General features: G+C 38.6%; 1 protein-coding gene across 7 annotated transcripts in view; it reads right to left on the reverse strand.

Annotated features, from left to right (window-relative positions):
* MAST2 (microtubule associated serine/threonine kinase 2) overlaps nt 1–26,342 on the reverse strand; it is a 186,386-nt gene that overhangs the window by 131,855 nt on the left and 28,189 nt on the right. For 4 of the 7 annotated variants that reach the window (XM_059853908.1, XM_059853910.1, XM_059853907.1 and 1 more), the window contains exon 4: nt 25,026–25,178. The exons of 2 other annotated variants lie outside the window; for them this stretch is intronic. In XM_059853908.1, the coding sequence (XP_059709891.1) occupies nt 25,026–25,178 (153 nt within the window). Of the gene's footprint in view, nt 1–5,777; nt 5,832–25,025; nt 25,179–26,342 lie in introns of those variants that run through there. One more of the 7 variants, XM_059853913.1, reaches the window with a different exon arrangement.

A 26,342-nucleotide genomic window follows, 5' to 3' on the forward strand; every position in this document is an offset into this window, starting at 1 on the left:
ATTTCTTCTCATTAAAGAGGTAAGTGGGTCTGTGTAAGCAGTGAAGACTATTAAAGATAAGCAGATTAAACACCAGTCTTGCAGCATGGCAGCATTATGTTATGTTGCTAGGCTGGAGAGCTGGTTTCCCTTTAAGATTTGGAATTTCCAGCATTAAGTACAAAATGCAGTGATGTTAACACCAGTGAAACACTCCAAGTGGCTGATGGTGAGGAGGAGAAACTCCCACTCCCTACACAGCAACCCCTGCCACCAGCAGCAAACACCATTCATGGCAACAAGCAAGTCCAGCTGACATGTTCAAGCCAATGAAATGTGTGAAACAGGTACTGCTGGGGTTTTTTTGGGAAGAATTCCTCTATCCAGAATTTCCTTGGGCTCAGGTTCACACACATTCATCCATTCTTTCATGCAGTCACCTGCTAACAAAACCTTTCTTCCTGAAGTAGGAGAATATTAATTACTGGTAGTTTTATCTTTTCTCACAGCCTGAAAATAAATAGTTTAGTGCAGATATACAAGCATTCACAATGTCCTTACTGACAAACTGAAAGCACTTATTTAAGCATTAACTACAGCAAATTATCAAACCAATTTAACAGTACCCTGAAGACAGCAGCTAAATGCCATCTTTTCTGCCTGAGCAAACCATTTAACCTTTTCTCCTTGTCCATGTTTCAAGGACTTTTTATTCTGACAATGTTTCACATTTTTGCCTTGGTAAATTTTCTAGTGTCCTCAAAGTGAATGCCAGAAGCTCATGCCCTCCTAAATTTGGTTCCCTTCCCTACTCCATTGCCAAGTGGACCACAAGCACCAAACCTGAAAAATTGAACCAGTGGGAAAGCTCACATGCCCAGAAGACACCCACCAAAAACCCACAAGGCTTCAAACCTGTCTGAGCATGACTCCTCAGTCCTACAATGAGATGTACCACACAGATTTCACAACATTCCATTTCCCCATGTTGTGCCATACAGCATCCCAGCACCAGATCACAACAGACTCATACAATAAAACTTCACCGTTTTTTTCCACTGACTTCAGTCAAAACCAGTTGCTTATGAGTGATCTAGGTAATGAATTCTAGCAACCATTCATCTGCAGTCAGAGTTCCCCAGTTCTCAGCAGAAGACAGAGCACATTGCCCAGACAGTCAGGACACCCTCAGCCACCACCCCTTGTACAAGAGCAAGGTCATTTCCCTTCCTCACCCAGATAGCACCAATGCAGATCCCACTCCTCCTGTCAGCTGCCAATTTTCACAGAAGCTAAAGAACTTAGACTGCCTTTTTAAATAATTTCAGGTGTTGGAAATTTACCAAGGGAACGGGAACCAAGCCTAAACATAAATCTTGCTTCTTTTGGAAGCCAACCTGAAAAAACTATTTTTCTTCAAGTAATATTTTTAAAAGAAAACTGGTATGCACTTTCTGGTATTCTAAGATGAGTTTAAAATTTCAGTATCTGAATAAATCATTTTTATTTATCTTCTCATGTTATCACCTCTTCCTCAGATGTCAGTGTACATGGTGACTGCCTACATCATCACTGCTGGAAGCTCTTCAGCACATATCTGACCTGTGGGTTCAGTTATGTTCCTGGTAAATCTGTGAGCAGTATAAAATAAGTCTTGTTAATATATTTCCCATGGCAGCTCTGCTGCAGCAGACAGTTCCAAAAACTCAAACCCAAGAGATTGGTAACATCTGAAGATCTTTACATGGGTATGTATGCATCTATCTTCATGCTAAACTTACAAAGGTAACCTTCAGTTTAAAATGTAGGTACTAAGTATTTAGTTAATATGTATTTCAGAAGCTTTTTAAAAGCAGAACACAAAAATCTAATTTTGAGTCCCATTCAGAGTCTCCTTTCACTGTGAACAACTTATAGGTCTTTAGAGAGCAATTTCTACTTTAATTTTTTTATAAAAATACAGTAAAAAGCAACATTCTTACTAACACCATTTTTATCAGATCTTGTAATGAACTTTGTAGCCAGCAAAAAAATGTCTCCAATAATTCTAAAAGACACTCTCTAGGAGACAAAACTGAAGAGCTAGTTAAGTTTCAGGGTCTCTAAATTATGGCCAAAGGTGTGTCAGAGAAGGCTTGAACTGTACAGTGCAGTCAGCCTCCTATTGTTAAATATATTGAAGCTTAGAGATTCTGATTTTCTCATTCCCTTTCCCTATAGAACAAAACAAAAAAAGTACTCAGTCCTTAGAGTAAAATAAATCAGCTCAAGAACAAGTCCACCAAATACTCAGATTATACTCTCCATGCCCTATTTCCCCCCTGCCCCCAGGAGGAAAATGTTAGATTTATCTTTAAAACTAATGAATTATTCTTCTGGTGGCCTAGGAGGCATGGGGGTTTTATATATTATATTTTAGCTAAACATGCTCTGCCATAGAAACATTAGCCAAGATAAGCACATTCAAGCCCTGTGATGCAGTTTGTCTTCAGATCTCCACTGAAATCAGCACAAAAGTCCCACAAAGTAAATTACCTAGCTGAAGTTAGCCCAAGTTTCAGCAGAGAATGAAAGAGAGATACCACATTGTAAGGAAAGATGGATGCAGGGAACTGTGGTGATAATGTCCAGCCACAACTGAATACTGCTCACATAGCACAAATGCAGAATATAAGCTGCATGCAAGTGTCTGAAATTTGGAATATCACAATCTCCATTACTTTTCTTACTTGCATTCACTCATGAGAATTTTGGGGATAGAAACTCCAATTTCTTGCATGTGTGAGAAGAGTAAAAGCACACATGCACCAGCTCTTGCAATGTAAAAGGAGCCAAAAACTCCACCATTTTCTAGTACAAGATGATCTAAATACCAGTTCATCTTCACAGGGACTCACTGAGTACTACTGCTATGATCTGCACTAAAACACCAGCAACAACAAATGTACAGGGAGCAATAACAAACCTGGGTAGCCTCCTACCATTTGTGGCTACATCACAATGCATTTCATGTAACACCAAATAACTTAGAAATCCAAATACACATCTCTGTACAGAGCAGCAGAAACAGCTCCACCACTTACAGCTCCATCACTTAGCACCTGTCCCTAGGCAGTAATTTATGTCAAAAGTCCAAGTTCATTATCTAAAATGAAAGCCTAGAAATTATAGGACTATTCCATGATTAGAAGCTTTCTCAGCCTTTTCTCAATACTATTGCACAGCTAGTCACCCTATGAGCATGCTATATGTGTGTGTATATTATAAATATATAAATATATACAGTTACATGTACACAGAAAATCTGATTTGCCTCTCCTGGATCTTAAATTTCCACACATTTCACCACTACAAATTTTTAGGCCAAATTTGTGGCACCAAACAGGATGAAACAAAAGCAGAACTGAACAAATGAAGAAGGTGATACAGAAGGGCCACGTGCCAGTACATTGACTTTGCATGTAGGAACATTCCTGCTCTTTTAGGTGATCTGCTCCCTCTAGTCCACAGCTATTTCCTGCAGGGATCAGGGCTCAGACAGCCCCCCAAGAAGACAAAGTTATCACAGTGTTGATATCACAAGCATTTCAGGTGATGGAGGTAAAAGGGAGCATGAGGAAAACATTTGTGTGCATTTGGAAAGTGCCCTGTAGTGAAACAAAGAGGAAACAAGATTTTCACAGTGGACTTGATTAAGTACCAGAACAGGTGCCAAAAAAGGCTACAAAATCTCCTATCCCTAGACACACTCAAAACCAGCCTGGACAAGTCCTTCAGGCTGATCTAACTTTGGAATTAGCATTGCTTTGAGAGGAGAGGTTGGATTAGAAAACCTAATTTGGGCTGTGATGTTCATTTTAAAAGCCATCAACATTCTGCTTGAACTAAGAAACTAATTTTTTTCATCAGTGGCCTTTCAAACTAGTATCACCCAGCTCTGCAAGGGAAGTAATTAAATATATTGCCTTGGCAATGTTCCAACAGCTCTTTAATTTTGCCTGATTTTTGAAGTTGAAATTGACTATAAAATGGCCACTTTTCCAAGCCACAATTTCTTCCAAAAATTCTACTCCAAAATACAGAGGGAGGAAAAAAAATACCTAGCATTAACTTCCTTTTGGACATCTGCCTTATTTCCTGATATCCTTTTAGCCTATTTTCTTAGTTCCTGAAGCATTTTTGATGTAGATATTGATTACACCTATATATAAGTATGCATATGCATTTACACATACCTACCCAATTGTGGACAGACACAACACCACATCTAGACAGCAAATACTCAAGACCACCAAAATGATGGAATTTCACCATGCTACAAAGTTAAACCAGGGAAATGCATTCTCATTCCCAGCAGTGTCTTCTGCTGACATTGGTGGACATTTGGGCTCCTCCAACCTCCCTTCCTTTTCCAATACTCCCCTAAAGAATTACCAGGAGAACCACTCCCTGGCTTGTCAAACAGATAAAACATCCATGAGAAATGCTAGGTTCAGAAAAGCAATAAATGGCTTGAAAAAAATTTTCATTATCTGTGGACAGAAACAATCTTCTTGATTATGAAACTCTAACTAATTAGATACATTGAAAATAAATATCAATTTATCCAAAAATTCACCCCCAAATAATCTTACTTATTCCTATCTACTCAGTTATACAGAAAGTAAATACAGCTAATTTTATGATGAGGAAATGCACTATCCTAATACACTGTCACCATGGTATATGTAGCACTGTGTCAAGCTATTTCAGTAATATTAATAAGCAATAAATAAATAAATAAATAAATAAATCAAAAGGTGAGATGTAGAACATATTCACATAAGGCAGCAATTACTTTGTAATTGCCTTAAAGCATCAGCAAGGCATGAATAACAATATGTTAAAATAGTACATTTATTTTCCTCAAAGGAAGTTAAACAATGGGACAGACATGGTTAATTTAATAGGAAAGTTCATGGTCTATAAACAATTACTTATGCTAGCAAGTATGTAATAGGCTATATACCATCCTATTACAATGAAAAGGAGGGGTGGAGGAGAAGAGTATGTTGCTCTCAAGCACAAATCTATTCCCTGTCCATCTCACACAAGATTTTGGAGCTCACTCATTTCCAGCAGTTTTATTCCATAAGTATCAGTTCAGTTATCACACACCACTGACCCTGGCACAGATTGTTTGTCAGACCAGTGCAACTGAGTCCAGCTTCCACAGCACCAGTGCAAATTAAAACTTCACTAGGATGTTTGAGTTCAAAACAAAGTATTTATGCAACAATGATAGTTGTTGGAAGTAAAATATAAATATTATTTGCATTGTTGAATTGCATTCTGGTTTTGGATTACTGTGCATTTGAGGCAGTAAAGAAGCATATGTCAAAAATAAATGAGAATATTCAATCTGCTTTCACATTTAATTTTTAATTAATGCTCAAGTAAAATGGCTACTCTAAGGCAAGTCTGACAAGACATGTAACAGATTTTTGTATGTATCTGTAAAAGTGAAGTCCCAAAAATAAGGTAAGCCTCATAGCTTATACTTTACTTCTTACCATAGGAATAGTCACAAAACTATTGGATATAATCCAAGACATTAAAATATTATTTTATTACTGTATACAAAATCCTGCTTCTAATTTATAAAAAATAAACGAGGTGAAAACAGAAAAACTCAAATTCTAGTATCATTGTTATGTTCTCAGTCAACCTGATTTAGATTGAACAACTGTCAGCATTTTTATGAGACTGTCACATTACAAGCAGAAGAATAAATAAAAGAAGGCTGAAGTTACACTTACCTGCAGCCCTCTTCTTCGAAGAATACTTGAATCATCCATATTTCCACTGCTGATCACTAAAGCTCACTTGTTTCTCACTAGCTTTGCTCTCTAACTGTTAAAGAAGTCCATTATTTTCAAACTTTTCTCCCCCTCCCACTCGCCCTCTGTCCACTTGCTAAAAATAGGACATGGTCTTTCACTTGCCTGTCAGGAAGAACTGCAGCCACGGTCTCTGACTATCTGTATGTAATTTTGCCTGCCTCTTTGTGGCAGATTTAGCAGGTCACATTTGAAAAAAATCTCTTTGACTTTGCTAAATCTTTTCAAGGTTGGATGTCTCACTCCCGTCATACACACAACTGTCTACAAATATATAATAATAATAATAATCCACAGCTCCACGTAAGGCCAAAGAGTGGAATTTAATTCAGATCCCATACACACACATTTTTGCTTTATTTCAATTTACTCGAGCTGTTATAAGGGATCAGTAAGCTAAAACAGCTGCCTTATTTACTGTGTATAATAAGCTCACAAAATCCAGGTCACATTTCCTTTAAAAAACACACAGCCACGCTAACTAAAAAAGCAATACTGTGGGCACACAGGACCATACACTGGCACCGAAAATACAGAAAAATCTCGCTGTGAAAACCATGGAAATTTTATTTTTCCCAATTCTGAAAAATTCCTTTACTCCTTTGCAAGACAAAGCAACTGTGAGATTCTTCAGATACTGTCACACATTCTTTTGTTTCTGCTATCTCTGAGGTATGCTGGGCTCCTCCATGCAGCAGGCAGGGCACATTCTTCAGCTCATTGCTGAGATCTTGCGACTCTCATGTGCTGAAGGGTCTGGAACACATGTTGCAAGTTCTGAACATTTAAGAATTCATTCATCTATTCATCACTGACAGAGCTGTCTGAAGTCGCCCTTCCCTCATCGTCATCCATAGCAAAAAGGCAGGGGGAAAAAAAAATGAAAAAGCACAGTTCAGCTGAGGCTTTTTCAGTCTGTCCTGCAGTTTCTGTTTTCCAGCTACCTTCACACAGACAACTCCAGCAAGGTCAAGAAGGGCTTTGCCCCTTTAGGCCCACAATGCCAATGCCATTTTAAAACATAAGCATACAGCACGTGTTGAAAAATAAAACAACAACAATGCTTCTAGCTATACCGAACACCGTTTCAGTAAAACCAAAAATCTAGGTATGTTCATCCCAGTATCATTTAAATTTCTGAGCATGTCAAGAAGCCTTTGTCCTACACATGCCCTTTCTAGATTAAAAAGGAAAAAGAAAGTATTGCAAATATAATGAACAATCTATTGCCGCAATGACCTTCAATATTTTAGCAGAAAGCTAAAGCAACAGATTTCATCTCCCGATAAAAGCTTAGGAAGAGAGTCTATTTATAACTTCTGAATTTAAACACTGTATTTAAAAAGAACCTAACTTCTGAAGGATTTCATGAGATACACAAATCAAACTTCATCGAGAGCTGTGTTTTTGAGGGGATTTCAGCCAGACATCCTCAAGTGTGCAAACGCAGCAGCGAGCGGAGCCCAGCCCGGGGCAGCGCTCCTGTCCCCGCAGCTCTGACAGCTGCAAGCCCAAAGGAGTCTCCGGACAAGCACACGGGTCTGGCGGTGCTTAAAGGAGCGGAGATTTACACGGAAATCTTTAGCTGATCTTCATGCTAAGTGACCGAGTCACATGAGCTGAACACATCAATGTAAAGTCAGCTGAAAGCAGATACAACTCAATCCCATTCACCAGGCTTTTTCCTGATCCTCGGCGGAGCCAGTGTGGTCTTTTATTGAGAGCAGCTAATAAATCCTGCGGCTGCCGTGCCTCCCTCCATCCATCTGCCGATTTACACGAGCGAATGCCGAGCGAGGGCTGCAGCGCCTTTGTGCGCTCCGGAGAGGGCAGAGCTCATTTGCATGGAGCCTACTGTACCATATAAAAACCTGCGCTAGTGAAAACAACTCCAAGAGCCACTTCATTTTAAAGGAACAGCATCTGCTTTTGCAAATGGGGCTGGGGAACGGCGAGCCAGCCACGGAACTCTGCGGGAGAACTTAAGGATGTGTCACCGGGGGGAACAGCAACATAAAAATCCAGATTAAGCTGTTTAAAAGCACACAGGAACGTAAAATGATCATAGGACTTCACTGTGATAATGTTCATGATCGATTTCAATATCATTTCTTGCATTTTGCTGTCAAATAAGCTTCCTCAGAAAAAAATACAAAATACTAACCTTCAGTTATCAGACATTAGTACCATACCAATTCTGGTTTTACTCAAGAAAATCTCATAGAAACAAAACATTTTGGCATTTATGCTCACATACATTACATGCACTTCGCAATTTATTTTAGTCTACAATAGATTTTAGAAATATTTCTATTAGACCATGCACTAACCAGATCATTGATCTTACCTCTTCTAAGGCCACCAGCATTAAAGTGAGAGGAATCAAGGCATCTTAACAATCATGCAACACCATTCCCATTGTATTCTCCTCAACCACTAAATGAAAATGTTTCAGCCAGATAACAGTAGTATATAACCATAACTTATTTCCATAACATAACTGGAAGCATTCTTATTGGCACATATACATCTAATCCTTCCTGGATTATTTACCGTAATATTCAGACATTGCCAATTCTCAATATGTCTTCACAAGTGACTTGTAATTGATTGAGCCTGGCATGAGTCTTGAAATACCATGAGAATCATCTGTTCTCTTCCAAATTTCAAGCTTTCTTGGGAGGGATGCTTTCAAATTGGCTGCCTGCCACACTTACCCAGTTTCTGGAGTAGAGAAGCCAAGTGGGGCTGCTGGGAAAAAAAAAAACAGGCATGGCTTTTCCTCCAGCTTCCCTGTCCCCTTCCCTTCTTCAGTGTTTGATTAAATGTCAGATCAAAAACCATCACCAAAAACATCACAAATGGAGCAACCACCTTTCCTTCTCTCCTCTTTAACTGTTAAGACTCATCCACTCTCCTTTTTTCTTCCTTCAGCAAAATCTACCAGAGAAAATCAATGATGAAAGAAGATGGGAGAAAATACTTAGGATCAAACTGAAACAAGCCAAGGACAAATGGAATTTAAGAGTAATTCTCTGACATGGAAGATTTTTTTACTAAATACTACCTTTAGAAATTTAAATTAACTCATCATTTCACCAAAAGATTACACCACCCTTAGACAGTGATTTTCACATCCTGAAAGGTCTGCAGGTAAGTCTCCAATTAGAGATGAGAAAGTATTTGTATAAGACATTCCATTAAAGGATGTATTACTGAAAGATATTAAAGAAACCAAAGGACACAAAATGTACTTTTACATATTATATAAAAAGTTAATTCTAGAAGAAAGTTCCCAGTTTCCAGATGCGGGCAACACCAAGAAAGGGTCTAACAAAAAACCTGTTTATCACGAGGAAAAAAAATCAAAGTAAGGAGGTCAAGAAATACTTGAATCTTTTAAGAATGAGAGTAGCTACTTTAACACTTAACTTCACTAAAAAAATTAGGAAGGGGGATTAAAAGAGGGACTTTAAAGTTGGTTAACCAACAACTTTAGTAAGCTCCTAACTCAGTTCTTCTTCCCTCCATCAAATTTACAAGTCTAGAGAAAATTTGCTTTGCTCTGCATCAACAAGGAAAGAGAAAGGGTAGTGTAGCATTGGGATCTCCTGGACATAATCCAACCAATTTCTGTTTAGCTGCAGTGCTCTGAAAAAGCTCTGAGAAAGTTCCTAATTGAATGTTGATTTGAAGACATCAAGAAATGGAAATGCCATGATTTTCCAGTATGTTCCTACAAGGATTAGCCTGGTAAGTAGGGAAGGACAGTTTATCAGCTTGCCAATACTGGGGTGAATTAAATGAGGCTAAGAGCAATTTCCAAAGAAACAAAAGGAGGCACTGCTTTACACAACAGTCACATTGGGCTGTTTCTGGCTGTAAAAGGCTGGAGGGGAAAAGAACCACAAGCATGGGCAGAAGTGTTTGGACAAATGCATTGAAGAATCTGCCAAGAACTCTTAAAAGAGGGAAACACACTGAAGTTGACTCAGAGTCACAAACAGTTGCAAGTGCTCTGGGGAGAGACTCTGCCTTAGACACCTGCAATCAGAGATAAGGTACTGGGCTCAGCCAGTGTAACCATTCTGTGGCTTTATTTAGGTAGAAAGTCCAAAGGTAGTGCTTGCAGAAGACAAGAGTGTCCTACATCCTAAAAGGCGTCCAAACTCCAAAAAGGCACGAGGTGTAACAGTGAATTTGTAAACTGAAAAGTAATTCTAAAATTAGTGTGTAGGTATGACAGTTCAAGGAAGCTGTGAACAGACCAAGAGAACTTACACATCATAAATTAGTGGTATTGTCTCTAGATATAATATTGATGACTTCACCATGGAAAATCATGTCTGTGGCCTATATTTTGAGATGAATATTGAAAAAATGAAAGATCCAAAATAAATGTTTCCAAGGTAGAAAAATATCAGTGTTAAAAAACTTTAAGAACTTAATCTCCTTTAATTATCCCAGGAAAAGCCACATGTGTGACAAGATATTGAAGAATATTAAGAGGACCTGGAATTTTACTTTTTACACAGTAGACAGCAAACAACCCTACCTCTCAGAGGTCTCTAGGAGGGGTCTGTGCTTGGATTCTGGTGAGCATTTTATGTCTTTTGATAAGAAGAAATCTCTTCTCATTCATGCTGATTCAGACCCCATTCCACTGCCTGCTACCAAAATCTATCACGTCTCTGTCTTGTAGAAGAAAAAAAATCTGAGAGGTCAGAACATTTCCAAGGTGAAAATGACAGGAGTTTTCCATCTATTAACTTCAGTATCATCAAAACAACAATTCTTTCAGCTCTTCTGCAGCCCACAGGTCTTCAAATAGCATCAGTGGAAGATGACCAAGGACAGACCAATTTCACAGTCAGAAAAGCAATGACCACAGGAAGTCACTTAGAAGTTGTGCAATTGCTCCTGTGCACAATACGTTTTACTGAAACATAATTGAGAATTCCTGAATAAGCTATTATCCTATTACTCACATTTTCTACTTACCAAAGCAACTGCAAAGGGGGATAAATAAGAAAGGAGTCTGTATCTACTCTATCAGAGTGCATTTACATATGCACAAAGACATATCTGTGTAGAATCACGTGGCTCATCTCTCAGCTGTGTTCAGTTTGCATATTGTACTTCCTATGCTGAATATAAACTACCTATCTTAAATTGTAATTGATATTTGCAGTGTATTTCAGGTATCACTCAACATCCTTGAAAAAACTTAAAATTAACCAAAACAGGGCAAATAATTTTGCTATGACTTCCTAGTCATTTCAGGTTCTTGGCACTGCATCCTGGCACCTTTGTGGTTTATTCCACTGCATCAGAATTGAAACCTACCATTACCATAAAAGCAAAACCAGTAAAGATCATCTTGGCAATCAAATCATCACACCGTGGATCAAAAATGTGTGTGCTGTCTAGAATAGCTTAAGTGAATCCAACAGCTGCACTCCTTAAACTCACAACTCCAGAGAATTTGGAGGTCCTTCCAGAGGTCCAAATCCACTTATACTGACCACTTAGAAGCTTTTGATATTTCATAATAACTACAAAACCACCAGAAAGTCTCTCATACAACCAGGGCCCCATCACTGGAGACTGGGTATGAAGGACATCAGCACTACACAAAAGGATGATTTTGTGATGATCACCAATTCACATTTTGCCCATTTTGCCACACAAAGAGTGCTCCCATTCAAAAATCAAGCTAAAAAGACCAACAGCTTTTCAATTTTCTCCAGCAAGATGCAATGTTTTTAATTATATATTGAATTATAAAGGAATTTTTTGAACCAATGCCCTGATCTAAAATACTGAGATTCAAAATTTACATTTTTCATAATGTAAATTATAAATTTCATAATTCCTAATTCATTATAGTTTTTACTCTATTTAATCAAAACTAAAAACAACAAGACATCAAGCTGTGGGAAACTTTAAAGCTATAACATTTCCTTACATATCATATTGTCTGGTGGGAAAAAAAGATCACTTTCCAAAATTTTTTAAGCTGACAACTTTAGTGACATTTTTTTTAAGTCTTTGGTAGCATTTATCTGTGCAAAAAAAACGAGCCAAATGTTTCGCTGTCAAACTGAAACTTAAGTGCTTGGGGCTTTTTTATTTATTTTGATCAAGCTGTGTTTATCTGGAGATTTAAAAATGTGTCTCTTTGAGATACACTGACAGACTACTGAAACCAGGAAGGTTGATGAGGTAACTTGTTTTTTAAAAAAATAAAAAAAACAACTTGGCAGCCAACCTAAGGAAACTCGCCTGACAGCTTGTCTGAATTTCTTCTGGATGTCTTGCCTATTTACAAGATTCAGTTTGATAAAGGAAGACCTTTGGAGCAAAGCTGTGCATTAGCAATGAACTACAGAAACTCATCCTGAGCCACCGCTTACGAGGCTTGGTCACAGAAAAAGAAACACTGAAAAAATGTCTAAAATCCTCAAGGTTTACACAATACTCAGGCTTTCACAGCACACTTTCTGTTCCCAGTTTGTTAGCTTTAGATTCCCGGGCCAGACTGGCCCATCCCCCACATCCAAAGCCTTATGAAAGGCGGCACTCCCACTCATCTTCCATACAAATGTAAATTTGCTGCCGACGAGGCTGGAGGAAAGAGTTCATTCATCTACAGAACAACTGCTTCCATACTGTAACAGAGAAGGCACATGCAGAAGAGACACCAGCTTCCAGGCAGAACCTTGGCTCAAGCTAACATCTTTGGAAAGGAATCTCCAATTAAATTTCATATTTATAGAAAATGTGGGATTCACCATGCAAATTCATATTCTGGAGCTGAACTGCCATTAGAACAGAGTGGAAATCAGCTTCTCCCATGCTACCTTTCAAATACAATGCCATTTTTAAAAGAAACGTAGTTTTGATAGGCAGAAAAGCCTTTCTCAGTACAGGGTGCAAATTTAAACCTGAAGAAAATATAGTTTCTGTTTACTAAACGTTTAATGACAGTACCAAAATCAAGTTTCTCTTACTTTATTATAAGACAACCCTTATGCTTCAGACATTAGGATTTAAACCTCAGCAATTAATAATCAGAACGGCAACAAACCCAAAGCTCAAGGACTCAATACCGACTTGTGTGTTTCCCAAATGAAGCTATTGACATTTACTGAAATGTTTATGGAAACAAAGGCTGTAGTTTCAAGAATCCCACAGGAAAGATGTTTTGAATCCAGTTAGCCTAGAAGCTATTCTGCCCTAGAAGCTGGCTCTATAAAGCTACAAATTACAGATGCACCTCATATCTCATGCAAACACACACTGATAAATACTCCCAAAATTTTACTGCACACAAAAGATTTCCCCCACTATCCACACTCCTGTCCAGCACTGCCCTTGCTGCAGCCTCACCACAGCACAGTGGTTTGCATATACACACTTCCCTTTTCTGTGAACTCCACCCAAACTTCTGCTTCCAATCCTTACTTCATCAATGAAGCCACATTTCACTTTGAAGTACAAGCTAGACAATTTTAATGGAAAGATGGCACTTTTCAATTAAAGAGTTATAAGGACAACAGATTGCAGAGGTGTGAGACCAAACTGAGCTGTATTTCACTGCATCTTCCTCCCACTTGTATCTGTAGGATATCTGTCATTTTGGACTCATTTCTTCAAAACAAACACTTGATATTTCATGAGACAAGGAACCTCTTCTATTACACTGGTAAAATAGTTTCAAATACTGATTCATGCTGTCATTAGGAAAAAACCCATTAGGAAAAATGCCTGAAACTCCACAACTGCTTTTTCTTTAATTATTCTGCTCAGAACACAGTCTACAGCACTGAATATATTTTTTCAACTTAATCCACATATAATTCATTTCAATATACCATGAATTTCACCTTGGTTTCCAGCTGACATTAAAGTGCTTAAACAACACTCCAAAGGTTGTACCATTTTGCTGGCTTAAGACCAACATGATATACACTTAAACACTGCCTCTGAAATAAATACTTGAAGATAAGCCAAAACATTTGGAATTAGAGGGCTTTATTCTCTCCTACTCTCCTTGTTTATACCTGACTAAGCTTACATCGGTATCTAGGGAGACATCTCACAGCAGTTTTTTACTGATGGATTCTGACAAGTTTTTATTCTTCCGTTTCTGGTCTCAGACAAAACTTTGCTATTGATTTCTCACAATTTGTCATCTCTTTAAGTGCTGGACAAGTTAAAAGCTTTTTTATAGATATCCCTTTTTTCTGACATTTATCCATTAAACTTGAACAAAAGCAGAAAAAAAGGTAAAAATAACAAATTCATTCAAGATTTCAAAGATTTACAGTACAATGATAACTTTTTTTTCAATTCTCCCTTTTTACCAGGATCTGCATCAGACCTCCCATTTTTATGAGCTCTGATGGTTGTTCGGGGTTTTTTTTCATTTTAAAGCTATTTTTCATTTAAAAAAGAGTAGAGACATAATCGTAATTTGGCAATCTCTTGAACTTTTTTTGGTGTTTTTAAATGGAACCATTTACATTCAGTCAGGAGAGAAGAAACAGAAGACAGTAAAACTGCTCTCTTAAAAGACTCCAAGAATATTTCTCAAAAGAAAAGTGTGATGATAATTATTTTTAAAAGCATGTGAAAATATGTCTCCTTCCATAAAAGTAGTGGGTAAAAAATGCTTGGATTTCAAATTAATAGTCAAATATATATGTTTTGCATTTCTTGATACAGTTACACTTTACTCCAAATTAAATTCAAACACAAAACTCTTACAAGTGACACAATACATGTCCAGAAGCAAAGGTTTCAGAAAACAAATGTGCTTCATTGCAGCAGCAGTACCTTTACAATATATGTTCCTTAAAGAATTCAGACTTACTACTGAGTTACTAATGTAACATTGACCAAAACAGTTGAAATCTTTTGTTCTTCGTTTTAAAAAAATCTGAGCTCACCAGTAAAAATTGAAATGTTATTTTCATGCATCATTTGAATTGTCACCTGGGCTTTTTGTCTCTAGAACTGTCAGAGAATATCAATGTGTTAATTGAAACAAGCAGTACGTAATCCACAGGACATCTTTAGCATATGTTTCCTTCCAAGGCTGACAAGAGCTTTCTTGGATTTTTCAGCACTAGAGTCTGACGTTTCCATAGTCAAGCTAAAAATATGAACAAAAATCTTACATTTACATAAATATGTATTTTCCCAGCAGTATCTTTCCACAGGAATCAGACACGCTGTATCAGTTTTGAGACCTCGAAAAATAAAATGTGAGTGTGGTAACATTGCCATGAAAGTGTTGAAAACCCCATCCTTAAAGCTGTATTTCTCTTCATAATTCAAAAGGTCCAGAAAAATAAATCCAATCAGAAATCCAGCTCCATGATAGAACATTCTTACTGATGAAGGAGAATGAGCTAGTGGATGTAGCAAGGCAAAGCTCAATACTCAAAGCTATCATAATTTAAAATTAGACATAATTATCCTTAACAAAACCAGGCACTGTGGAAAGGGGCTTTGGAACAGCTGCTCCTCTTCAATTTAAATGCTCATTTGTTTTACATTGACCTAGAAATCAGTATCCTCCTAACCAAAAGCCAATTAGATAATAGTCTGTCTTTCAAGCTTGTAGAATACTAATTTTTGTAATGTTGTTAGTAGTGAAAAGCAAAGAAATAAACTGCAGATGATGCCACAAGTATGCTCAGCTCCAGTATGCACAACTGAACCATGAGGGTTCCCTTCCCTCCTTTCTGGAAGGTCAGATTTACAGTCCAGGGAAGACATCCATCACTTCCTTGTGCTGACCCTGCAGTGCAGTCCCAGGCTGGGACAGCCACAGGACACTGCAAAGGCAGCCACAGGGAAAGATCTTCAGTTTGCTGGAGTAGCATCCTGCCACTCCTCCCACAGCAAAAGCAACATGCCAAACTGACAACAGGGAAGCATTTCAAAAGCTGCCCTTCCAACCCTGCCCAGAGCTAGGCCATGAACACCAGTGTTCTTGGAAACAGAAGGATGCCAGATTCTTTCATTACTGCAATATAAACAAGCTGCTTCTTCAGCAACGAGGACTAAAAACGCCCAACTTCTTACAGACTTGAGTTTGGCTTTTTGTCTCTTGCTCCCTCCCATAGCCCTCACAGAGGTAACTCTGGCTCTCCTCTTCTGGTCTCCACCCAGCTGGAGACAGCACCTCCCCCAGTTAATCCAGCACTGTCATATCTGAGTGTCAGTCAGTGCTGCCAAACCACAATAAACAACAAACCGACTGTCACTGAGAGAATGTGAGGGGGTGTCTCCTACTCGCTTTCCAGTCTTATAGTATTGCAATTACAGTTATTTTTGACATTTCTTATTCTTTTCAAGCCTGGATGAAATTGGCATGGTAACTTGGAAGTTACCAGAAAAGAAGGAACAATGGGAGAAACTTTGACTCCCTACTACTGTTCAGTGTTTCTGGCAGTCAGGATCATTTATACCATTACTCTCAATTTTGGTTAAAGCCAACGCCAAAAATATATATTCATCTACAGAGCTGTTCCTGCTCTAAAGAGACAAAATGATCATGAATGCCAGTTTGATTACACTTAAATACAAAACCATATCATTTCTTGGTCTTCTGAGACTTGGCAGCATCCCTAGAGAAAATTCTTTCCATGAAAGGAGGAGAGCCTTTTCTAAATGCATCCACAAAATAAGCTTCTCAGAAGGCTGGTATCACAATGAGGCTGACAGGATCCAGCAAGAAACCAATTAACACAGGAAACTACATTAGAAAACAGGGAATTCAATTCTACCAAAGCATTATGTCTTCCTAGAAGAAAGAAACACTGACAATCATCAGTTGTGATTCACAGTTCCATGCTGCTGTTAGTGCAAAAGGTGGATATTTCAATATTGAAAGGAGTCTTCCAAAACTGCTGAAGTTGTAAAGTAAACAAGCCTATATTGACAGAATTATCTCATAGCAGAACACGAATCTCTACAGGAAGGTGGAATTCAAGGCAGGAGAAGCTCTTTCCACAATAGTTAATGAAGCTGAAGAAACCCCTGTCTCCTTAGGTTGCCTTCCGAAGTCACTGAAGTAGAAAGCAACTAAATGCAAGTGTGAGCTGCAATGGACAACAAAAGACAAACATAAAAACAGCAGCAGCACTCTAAATATACCTCTGAGTTATCAGACATCAGCATTATCAGTTGATTGTAGTTGATTTGCTCTGTCCTGTGCTCCTGAATTTCCCACGCTAGCAGCTCTCTTTCCTTCTCAGAACTGCCTTCAAAGCTGCTTTTGCAACAGGAAGCAGAGGACAAGCCAAAGTCCATTCCTGCCCAGCCAAACAAGTAAGCAGATTATCGAGGAGGTTTCAGAGCAGCTAGGACAATGTCCAAGGCAAAATAATTATTTCAGTCCTGTATCAGCTTTTCCAAAGAACAAGTAGAAGAAGCATCACAGCCTTAGTTATTGAGATTTTAATAGAATAAAAAAAAAAAAGGTTGCAAATAAATCACTGTGGCTTCTGAGAAGAGTTCTTAGGTGCTTTTGGATAGGAGAGGTATAGGTTGGGCTGTTTAAATTACTGTCTCTGCTGATCAAGTAAACATGTAAACATCAGGCTCTGAATTGTTCAGAGCTTACAGCTTGACTGAAAACCATATTTCTAAAGAAAATGTATCTCTAGGAAACAGCAAAACTTTCTGGGTTAAGAACCTGCCAATCAACTGAATTTTTAAAAGTAGCTGTCGGAAGAATTGCTAGGGAATATGACCTTTCTATGTCAAAAGAACAGCATGCATATAACATTAGATATGAGGAAGAAATTATTCACTGTGAGGATGGGGAGGAACTAGCACAAGTTGCTCAGAGAAGTTGTGGGTGTCACACCTCTGCAAGTGTTCAAGGCCAGGTTGGATGAAGCTTTGAGCAACCTGGTCTAGTGGAAGGTGTCCCTGCCCATGGCAGGGGGTTGGAACAAAAGGGTCTTTAAGGTCCCTTCCAACACAAACCATTCTATGACTCTATTATTTGAATAGGTGACCTAAAAATAAAGCCACTGATGACAAATGAATTCTAACAGAGAATGAACAGTGAGGTCAACACTGTCAGGATGATCTGAATGACCTGCTCTGTGCATGTACCGTGTTAATGTAACCAAATGGTAAATTACACTTGTAGAATTTAGGATTTAGGCACCTACAGCATGAAGGGAATATCTGCAATTCTAACTCCATTAATCTCTCATGGATCCCTTTTTTCAAATACTGGTACTCAATTTGCCATTTTCCAGTCCTCAGACTATTTCAAGCAGTTGCCTATACAACACAAATAGTAGTTCACACATTTCATCTTTGAATTATTTTAAAGCTGTGTCATTATCTCCTTTTACTCACTGAAATAACAACCTACTTTGGTCTGTTCCTAACCATTCTGATTTCTTTTTAACCATTCTTAATTCTTATTCATAGGTAGGGCAGGGGAACACTGCATTACTCTGCTGCCTTGAAGGAGTGGTCCTTAATTTAGTTCTGTGGAGATTATAAAGATGCAGGTCTCTTCACTAATGCTCCTTATTCTTCACGCTTCTCTTTCTAAATTAGTTCATCTTTTTGAAACTCAAAGCAATTGGGGTTTTTTACTGTTTTTAGCTTTGCATACCTGTATTTCTATTTCAGCTTTTAGGGTGTTGTTTTTTTTTTTTAAATTACCTTTTGAACCAGAACTGAGCGCTGCTAAGGACACAAACAGCTCCTCCTCCCATGGGATCTTTGCTGGAGCATGATCTCTCTTATGAAACCATCACTGAACATACAAAGTCTGCTCTCATCATGTTCCAGCATGGCATGTGCCCAGTCTGCACAGAAGCAAGTGAATTCTCCCACTGACATTTTGTTCCAGAGTGTCCAATCTTCCTCAGCACACTGCAGTCAGCATCCCCTGCCATGGTAATACAAGCCCCACAATTAACACATCTTAATTAGACCCAAGCTTTGAGGCTCAGTGCTGTGTGCTTTGCCTGTTCCAAAAGGGAGCAGAGAGCAGGGTCTTTAAACATGCAGCACCACCCAGCCACATTTCCAGCCTCTATAACCTTTCCCATGCAGTTTGAGGACAGGATACTGGACACAGAACTGCATGTAAATGAGACAGGCAGTCCTCAGCATAGTCATGACAGAATTTGAGCATTTTATGGGATTAATTATCTGTAAAACATACAGTAGTGTTGTAATTACACTTATGGGCAGTGAACATTATTATATGCTTTCCACTACTCTGAACTGGGGGATTCAACACAGAGCAGAAGCTTGTAACACAAAGCATAAGCTCAATAATATAGCTTAGTTGAAATGGAGTTAAATCTACTTTATCCCTTTTACATAACACAAAATGGAGTTCAAACAACTTCTCATGGCTTGCTCCAGAATGTGAAATAGTGGTTACCTACTTCTGAACACCCAAACTATTGGGGATGTTTCCTGATGTGCAAAGAAAAATGGAGCTGACCATTACGAATAGCTGTCCATGACTATTCTCAGATGGAGTTTGCACTCAATGGAGGCAAAGTTTGATGATAAAATCCGTGTTGATAACGGGACATAAAGAAATCCAAAGCAGATGGAAGGGCATGCATCATTAATGTACTCCACTGAAGAAGCTAAGCACCATCACACCTTTCCCTTGGAATTATTGCAATATCTAGTAAGCCAGGGGAAAGAGCAGTTCACCTTTGGCTTATGGAAAAATAGAGTAATTCAGCAATTAGAACTGTAAGGGACATCTATCACTTCATTGCAGACCCAAGTTTAATGGCCCAGCACCCTTAAATGGTTTTTAATCCATTCTCCACACTTTCCTTGGGAAGCTGATACCACAGATTTGTCTGACAATAAACCACATGGAACAGGGTCTCCCAAGGGTTTCAACAACTCTCATTTATGCAAACATTTGCAGCCATTTTCTTTTTACATCTCATCTATGTATATATGTATATGTATGTATGTGTGTGTGTGTGTGTGTGTGTGTGTGTGTATAGATATGTATATATATAAAAACTGATTTCTAAATTACCTTCATCATAAAAAATAAGAAGATAAGCAAGCCATTCAATTTATTAGAGTGCTCTCCTAGAATTACATTGGTACATAAATCAGCTGGTTTGTTTGTAGGCATTACCTGACATTCATACATGTTCATATCAGCTATAAGAAGGTCTGATTTTCTTTTTACTCTGCCTTGTCTAATTCAACTATTTCTCAGTCAGCAACATTTTAAACACAATATGTAAATTATATTGAGAAAGTAAACATGTCAGCAGGCCAGTAATCATACAGAAAATAAAAGATGTCAAAAGTACCACTTTAAACAGTTGCCTGTTTAATCAGGATTGATGCTGATACCTGATCAATATAATCTGGCAATGCTGACAGAGCTCCTTTCCTCTCCATTCAGAGAGTTCTGCATGTTTGCCATATTACACGTTGTTCCTCTTTCCTTTCAAACACCTAATCATTTATCTTGCCAAACTTCCCTTTCATTAGCCTATTTAATTCTAATAAGAGTCGAGAATTAACTTTGATAAGAAATTAATGCATTTGAAATTCATAACGCTCTGCATTTTACTTTCTTTAAAAAAAAAATATTGCATAGGTGAATTTTAAGGCAAAACATCAGAACCTTACCTAAAACCAAACAAATAGTTATTGATAGATTTAATAACACCCACAAACTTGACTTTTATGTTGCATACTGTCATTTGAGCAGACTCAAAGAGCTTGAGGATCAAAAGCTCATGACTCAGACCACTGTTTATTTAGCAAGGAGGTACTAAAGAAATAAAGGTAGTACCAGAACTAGTAACTGTACAGAAAAGGGGAGTGCAAATTTTGAGCAGCTGTAAAGCTGCAATACAAGATGCAATCTACAGTGCTCACAGTTCCCACTCCAGGAGCTCATAGCCCAAAGAACTGACAGGGGAGAGGGACTAAGGAGGTCACAGTAGAAGTATATGTGTGCATAAAGCAACCCAAATTCACAATTAGCCAGAATTTTCTGGCTATCATCAAGAAATAAGAACTGAATTTTACTGTGGGGAGGTTTTCTCCGGGGATAGGGAAAGTCGTGGAGAAAAATAAATACTTCTGGGACAACACAGGAGAGAAAGGAGAGCTTAGGAACATTGAAGAGGTAGGAGATCCTTACAAGGATCTAGTTCAGAGTGGAGGCAGCCCAGTGTGCAAACTGCCCTAACCAAGGTTGGCAGCACTGATGAAATGCAAGCAAGAATGAACATTCTGACCATTGTCTCCAACCCCTGGATTCCTGACATTGTGATAAGCACTGCATGTATTTTCCTTGACAACAGCTCATCCATTAAATTACTTCAATTACTTCAATATTTAGAAAATTTGAAATGCAGATTTGTCAAAAGTACCTCTGCAGGCTTAACCACCTGAAACAAAAACATCACACTGCACCTACCGAGGCAGCTTTGTGTGAGAGATTCAGTGCATGCACTGTAACTTTGTGTAAACAATTCACAGCAGAATTCTCTGTGTTAAAGGTATGCAAATGCTTGTTGCTAATTTGAGCAAAGACAAATACAGAAACCATGTTAGACCTGAAGTTTCATGTTTTATTTAAACTCCAAGGCAGAGAATTTTAATTCAAAGTTTCACACAATAATTTGTTTTCATGGACAAATTATGAACCCTGCCATAGGAGTTCATCATATAACTACTTTAAGTGTCACTATACTGTATGACCACATTAAAATAATGAGGTTTGAACATTCCACTCTTCAATTAGAGCTTTGTGGCTTCAAGCACTTAAAGAATAAATGCTGCCATTAACCTAGACCTTACCCCTAAAATATGCACCAAATATATTAACAATGTTACTGAATCATGAGGTCATTGTGAAAATATAAATCTCAGTGGATTCCATCACAAAGCAAAATCTTGAGGATTTTAATAGGATATTATTTAAGGTATAAAATTAAAATCTCTCATTACGTTATCTCAACAGCTCATTTAATTTATCAGGCTCAAAAAATATTTTAAAGGTTATTTTAGGTTAATTACACTTCACATCCTTTTATGACAGATCTGAAACCCTGCACATCTTTCAATCCTCTTCTATAAACATTGCCCTTTGCCAAATAGCTGAGAGTTCACACTGACATATTTTTGCATACTCACACTATAGTCTCAACATGACAAGCGTTTTATATTCATGATGAACACAGAATCTTGTTTATTTAATGGAAACTTGGTCACTGCAATAAACAACAAAAGCAGAAGCCTCTCAGTCAGTAAGGCACCCTCTCAGCAAATTTTACATTATTTGTACTTAGTTGGCCACAACTGCTTTCAGTAAAAATAATTCTGATCAATCCAAAATGCCACAATACAGGAATTCTTCTCATCTATTCCTATAATAAACAACAATATGGAGAAAAAAAAAGAAAGAAGAGAAGCCTAGCCATTATTTTGTCCTATTTTTTGTTCACAAAGGAAAGAACTAGAGATATTGACTCTAAATCAAGCTTGGTAATATATTGATTATTCTGACTTCATACCTCATGTTCTCACAGCACAAGGACTCTGCAGTTCCCGCCAGGGAAGAGTCTGAAACTCACAACAAATGTGGAAATGCTCGGGTTAGCAAGAATAACCCAGCAAGGGCAGGAAGAGATCATGGCATGCCTTGGCTCTTAAACAAGTCACTTGAAAATCTAAATATGAACACAATCAGAAATAAGAAAATTATACTGGCATACTATATACAGTGACTGCAGCAATAAATTAATCCACAGCCCCATCCATTTGAGCTGCAAACAGCTGCTAAACACGAATAAACTGAGGTTTACAGAAAGTCTGCGAGACGTGCTTTACTTTCAGCTCTTCAGGTGACCAAGGGACTGAACCTCTCTGTACCTGAGCTTATCAAAGTTCAGATATCAGCATTATTGCATAACTCCCAGGCCTGTGTTTCACTTACAAGGCTACCCTTATATCTGCCAGGAGATTTCACCTCTCCCACTCTGGTAATCCCGAGGCAATAAGGGTTTTAGATTAACTCCTAGGAAAGATTCTGAGCTGCAGCTCTTCAGAGGTGAGGCACACAAAGCTCTGTATTCCCACTGTCCTGAAAGTGGTAAAATAAACAATCACTGCGTCTCTGGGGCTGAAAAAGGATTGCTGGAAAGACACATTGCATGGCTTGGATAAACCAAAGTGACACAGTGCAGGAAAACAGACCAAACAAAAAGTGCCAGCCAAACATGGAGGATTATGCTACTAATTACAGAGCATGTCCAAAGCTTTTGCTCAGTCAAAATGCTACAGGGGATTCTTATAAATGTCCTAAGGCTCAAAACAGTTGGCATTTCTGAAAGAAAGCAGCTTGAAACTTAAGCAAACAAACTATTTCATGTTTTAAGACCCATCCCCCTATTATCACATCCTAGGAAACTATTTTAAGAAGTATTAGCAGACACAGAAGGCAGCCATATTAAAATACTAAATGCAGACATCTCACAGTGCCTTTCTATGGAAATATCTGCCAAAAATAAACCAGCAAACTTTCAACTACTTTAAATTAAAACCCAGAACTTTCATTGTGTACATCAGTATGTGTTTATAGAGAGGTCACTGAGAACCACAGGACAACACTCCAGGAACAAAGCCTCACTCTTCAACAGAGTGTGTTCAAGACAGTCTGAATAACTGTATTTTAAGTTCCCCACAGCTCCCCAAGCAAAATAGCTAATTTTCCATGCACACCACAGCAGTTTCTCACTTTACACCTACAATAGTGCTGCTGTCAGGAAGAGAAGTGACTGCATGTGCCAAAAATCAATTCAACATATTCACAGACAAAAAAAATAACATGCAGCATCTGAAGATAATGAGAACTGCAATCATTCAAACTGACAGTCTAGTGCCTAACAATTATCACAGGCAAGTTTTATGAATTCATATTTCCTACAATGACAAGCCTCAGGTTACACAGAAGGGTGTTCACATTTTCTTTCAAATATGAAAACCTCCTTTAAGCCAATGAGTCCACTCCAAAATGGAATTCACTTAACTGAAGAGAGCAAAAATATGCTGACTGTGTTTTAAGGAATATGCTGAAGTTTCTTCAGAGCAAGATGCTGACTGTGCTTTAGTAATATGCACCATATAGTAAATATAACTTTAGTACAGAATTTATCACAAAAAATTTTTGTTCTTTACATGAATTATTCAGAATTAAGTTTCCTAGTGAAAAACCAATCAGGACTACCAGTTCTGGATGCCAGTGTGAAGCAAGTGTCCTGAATCTATCATGAAAACACAGAGTCACAGCACATCCATTTTTGGTTTCCTACCAGAGACACCTTAAAAGCTGTGACAAAAGTGAGTCCCTGCAAGTACTCTGAACACTGTCAAATGTCTAGAACTTGCTCCATACTTCTTTCTCAGGTCCTGTCCAAATTCCAAAATTGATAATGTCCCCAAAGATTCACCAACAGCCCCTGCAGCATATGTCCATGCAAGTATCTAATTAGTATGCATAAACTTAGACGTCACATGTGGTCTTAATTTGGAAATCCACTTACTTCCTAACTCAGGTTATTACAACTGCCAATTTAAAATGCAATTTCCATGCCTTCATACAGTAATAAAACCCTTTCATTCATGCAACCATAGTTCCTGCTGTCTTTTCCTTTTCTATCAACATAAAAATATGAAATCCTACTTGTACAGTCAAGTATTGAATGTTCTCTACTCCCTAACAAGAAATTAAAAAATGAAATAATTTATGACCTTCATCACCCATGACTTTCAGGATTATTCTTAAACAAAACTATTTTTATCTATATTAAGCAACATTTAAATGAAGAACATGTTACCACCTAAAATGCAAACTAAGAGTAACATTATCTCTGACAAAACGTTTTGGGGAAAGAGCAGCTGTGTGTTTTAGAAGACACAAAAGTAAATGACGTTTTCCCATCAGATTAAATGCCTGCTTTTGTAATAAGTATCCAGGCAATCCACAGGAGCTAGCACTATGCACAACTGGCATTTGTCCCTGAACTAGTGCTGTATTTTTCAATTAAAAGAGATTATATCTAATTCTTTTGTGAGGAGGGGGAACTCTAAGCTCTATGCACTCACCTCACTGCCTGCACACCTAAGGAGCAGAGAGGTGGATGGAGAGTGTGCTGGGAGAGCAGATGTTGTACCTGGGGTCTGCCCACCCCATTCCTTCCAAGACCTCATCCCTGAGTTTAACAGCCACTGCCCAGGTGCCTGCATAGCGCAGAGATCCTAAATAATAAACAGGATATAATAAATAAATAAATAAATGATGCATTAAAGCGCCAGGAGCTAAGCAAGAGCTGCGGAGATGGAATTTCCCTTTATAACTAGGAGGGGGTTTGAAGCTGGAACTTCTAGCTCCACTGCACTTCGCCTGGCCTCTTGAATTATTAATTCCCGTAGTGAGCTGACAAACAGCACAGAACTGAGGTCTCCTTTAGCTGCGGGAGCCATCCCCGTGCCCAGCCCGGCCCGGCCCCGAGCCAGAGCGACATTCCCGCTGGAGCCGCGGCTCGGGGACGCCCGGGGCTGCAGCGCCACCGCCAGGCCAGAGGCCGAAGCGCAGCTCACACAGCTGCCACCCAAAAATTCCCGATTTTATTTCTAGAATCGGCTACAAATAGTATTTCTTATTTTTTGAATCTTTTTTTCTTCGTAAATGTCCCAACCATCATCTCTCTGTTACCAGAAAAAGGATGCTGCAAACCACGGCACGGCATTACAAAGCGAACTCATACTCCAGCCAAAAGAAAAGGCCGGTTACTAACAAGGGGCTGCTGTGGGACACGATCCCAGGCAGAACACAGCCCTGCTGTAAGATCACTGATGATTGCGGGGGCTCTAACGCCCTTTGACAAAATCTCGCTCGGATGGTGGAGTCGGCGGTTCCCGTGCCCAGCCCCGGCACACCAGCAGATGGCAACGCAGCTCCGCAGAGCCCTGCACAGGCCCGAGGAAAGCGCAGCCTCTGGATTCCACTTCCAGGCATTCAAAGGGATTCACCGGCCTTGTCATAATCTCACCCACTAACTCAAACCTGTAGCCAATTAGCCACTCTTCCTCATAGCCAGGAACAATACAAATTTTAATTTTCGTTTTAATATACAGCATCCTGCACAGAGGAAATATGTTATTAGGGGAACTTTATATATTGGGTACAATTGATTCTATTCCTAATATCTGTAATATGAAATTAAAAAAAAAAAAAAGAGCAAAAATTTAGATAATAAAAACTCAATATCATCTCCTACATCTAAAAAGTATACCCAACTTGGAGACCAAAGGTACCATGCCCCAGTGTGAGGTCTGTCTGTCTTCAGCTCCCAGCACATACCAAGCCAAGGCCCCAACAGCACAAGGATGACCCATTCTCCCCATTCCACTCAGCATTGC

Source organism: Haemorhous mexicanus, chromosome 9 (genome assembly GCF_027477595.1).
Source record: "Haemorhous mexicanus isolate bHaeMex1 chromosome 9, bHaeMex1.pri, whole genome shotgun sequence".
Lineage (NCBI taxonomy): Eukaryota > Metazoa > Chordata > Aves > Passeriformes > Fringillidae > Haemorhous > Haemorhous mexicanus.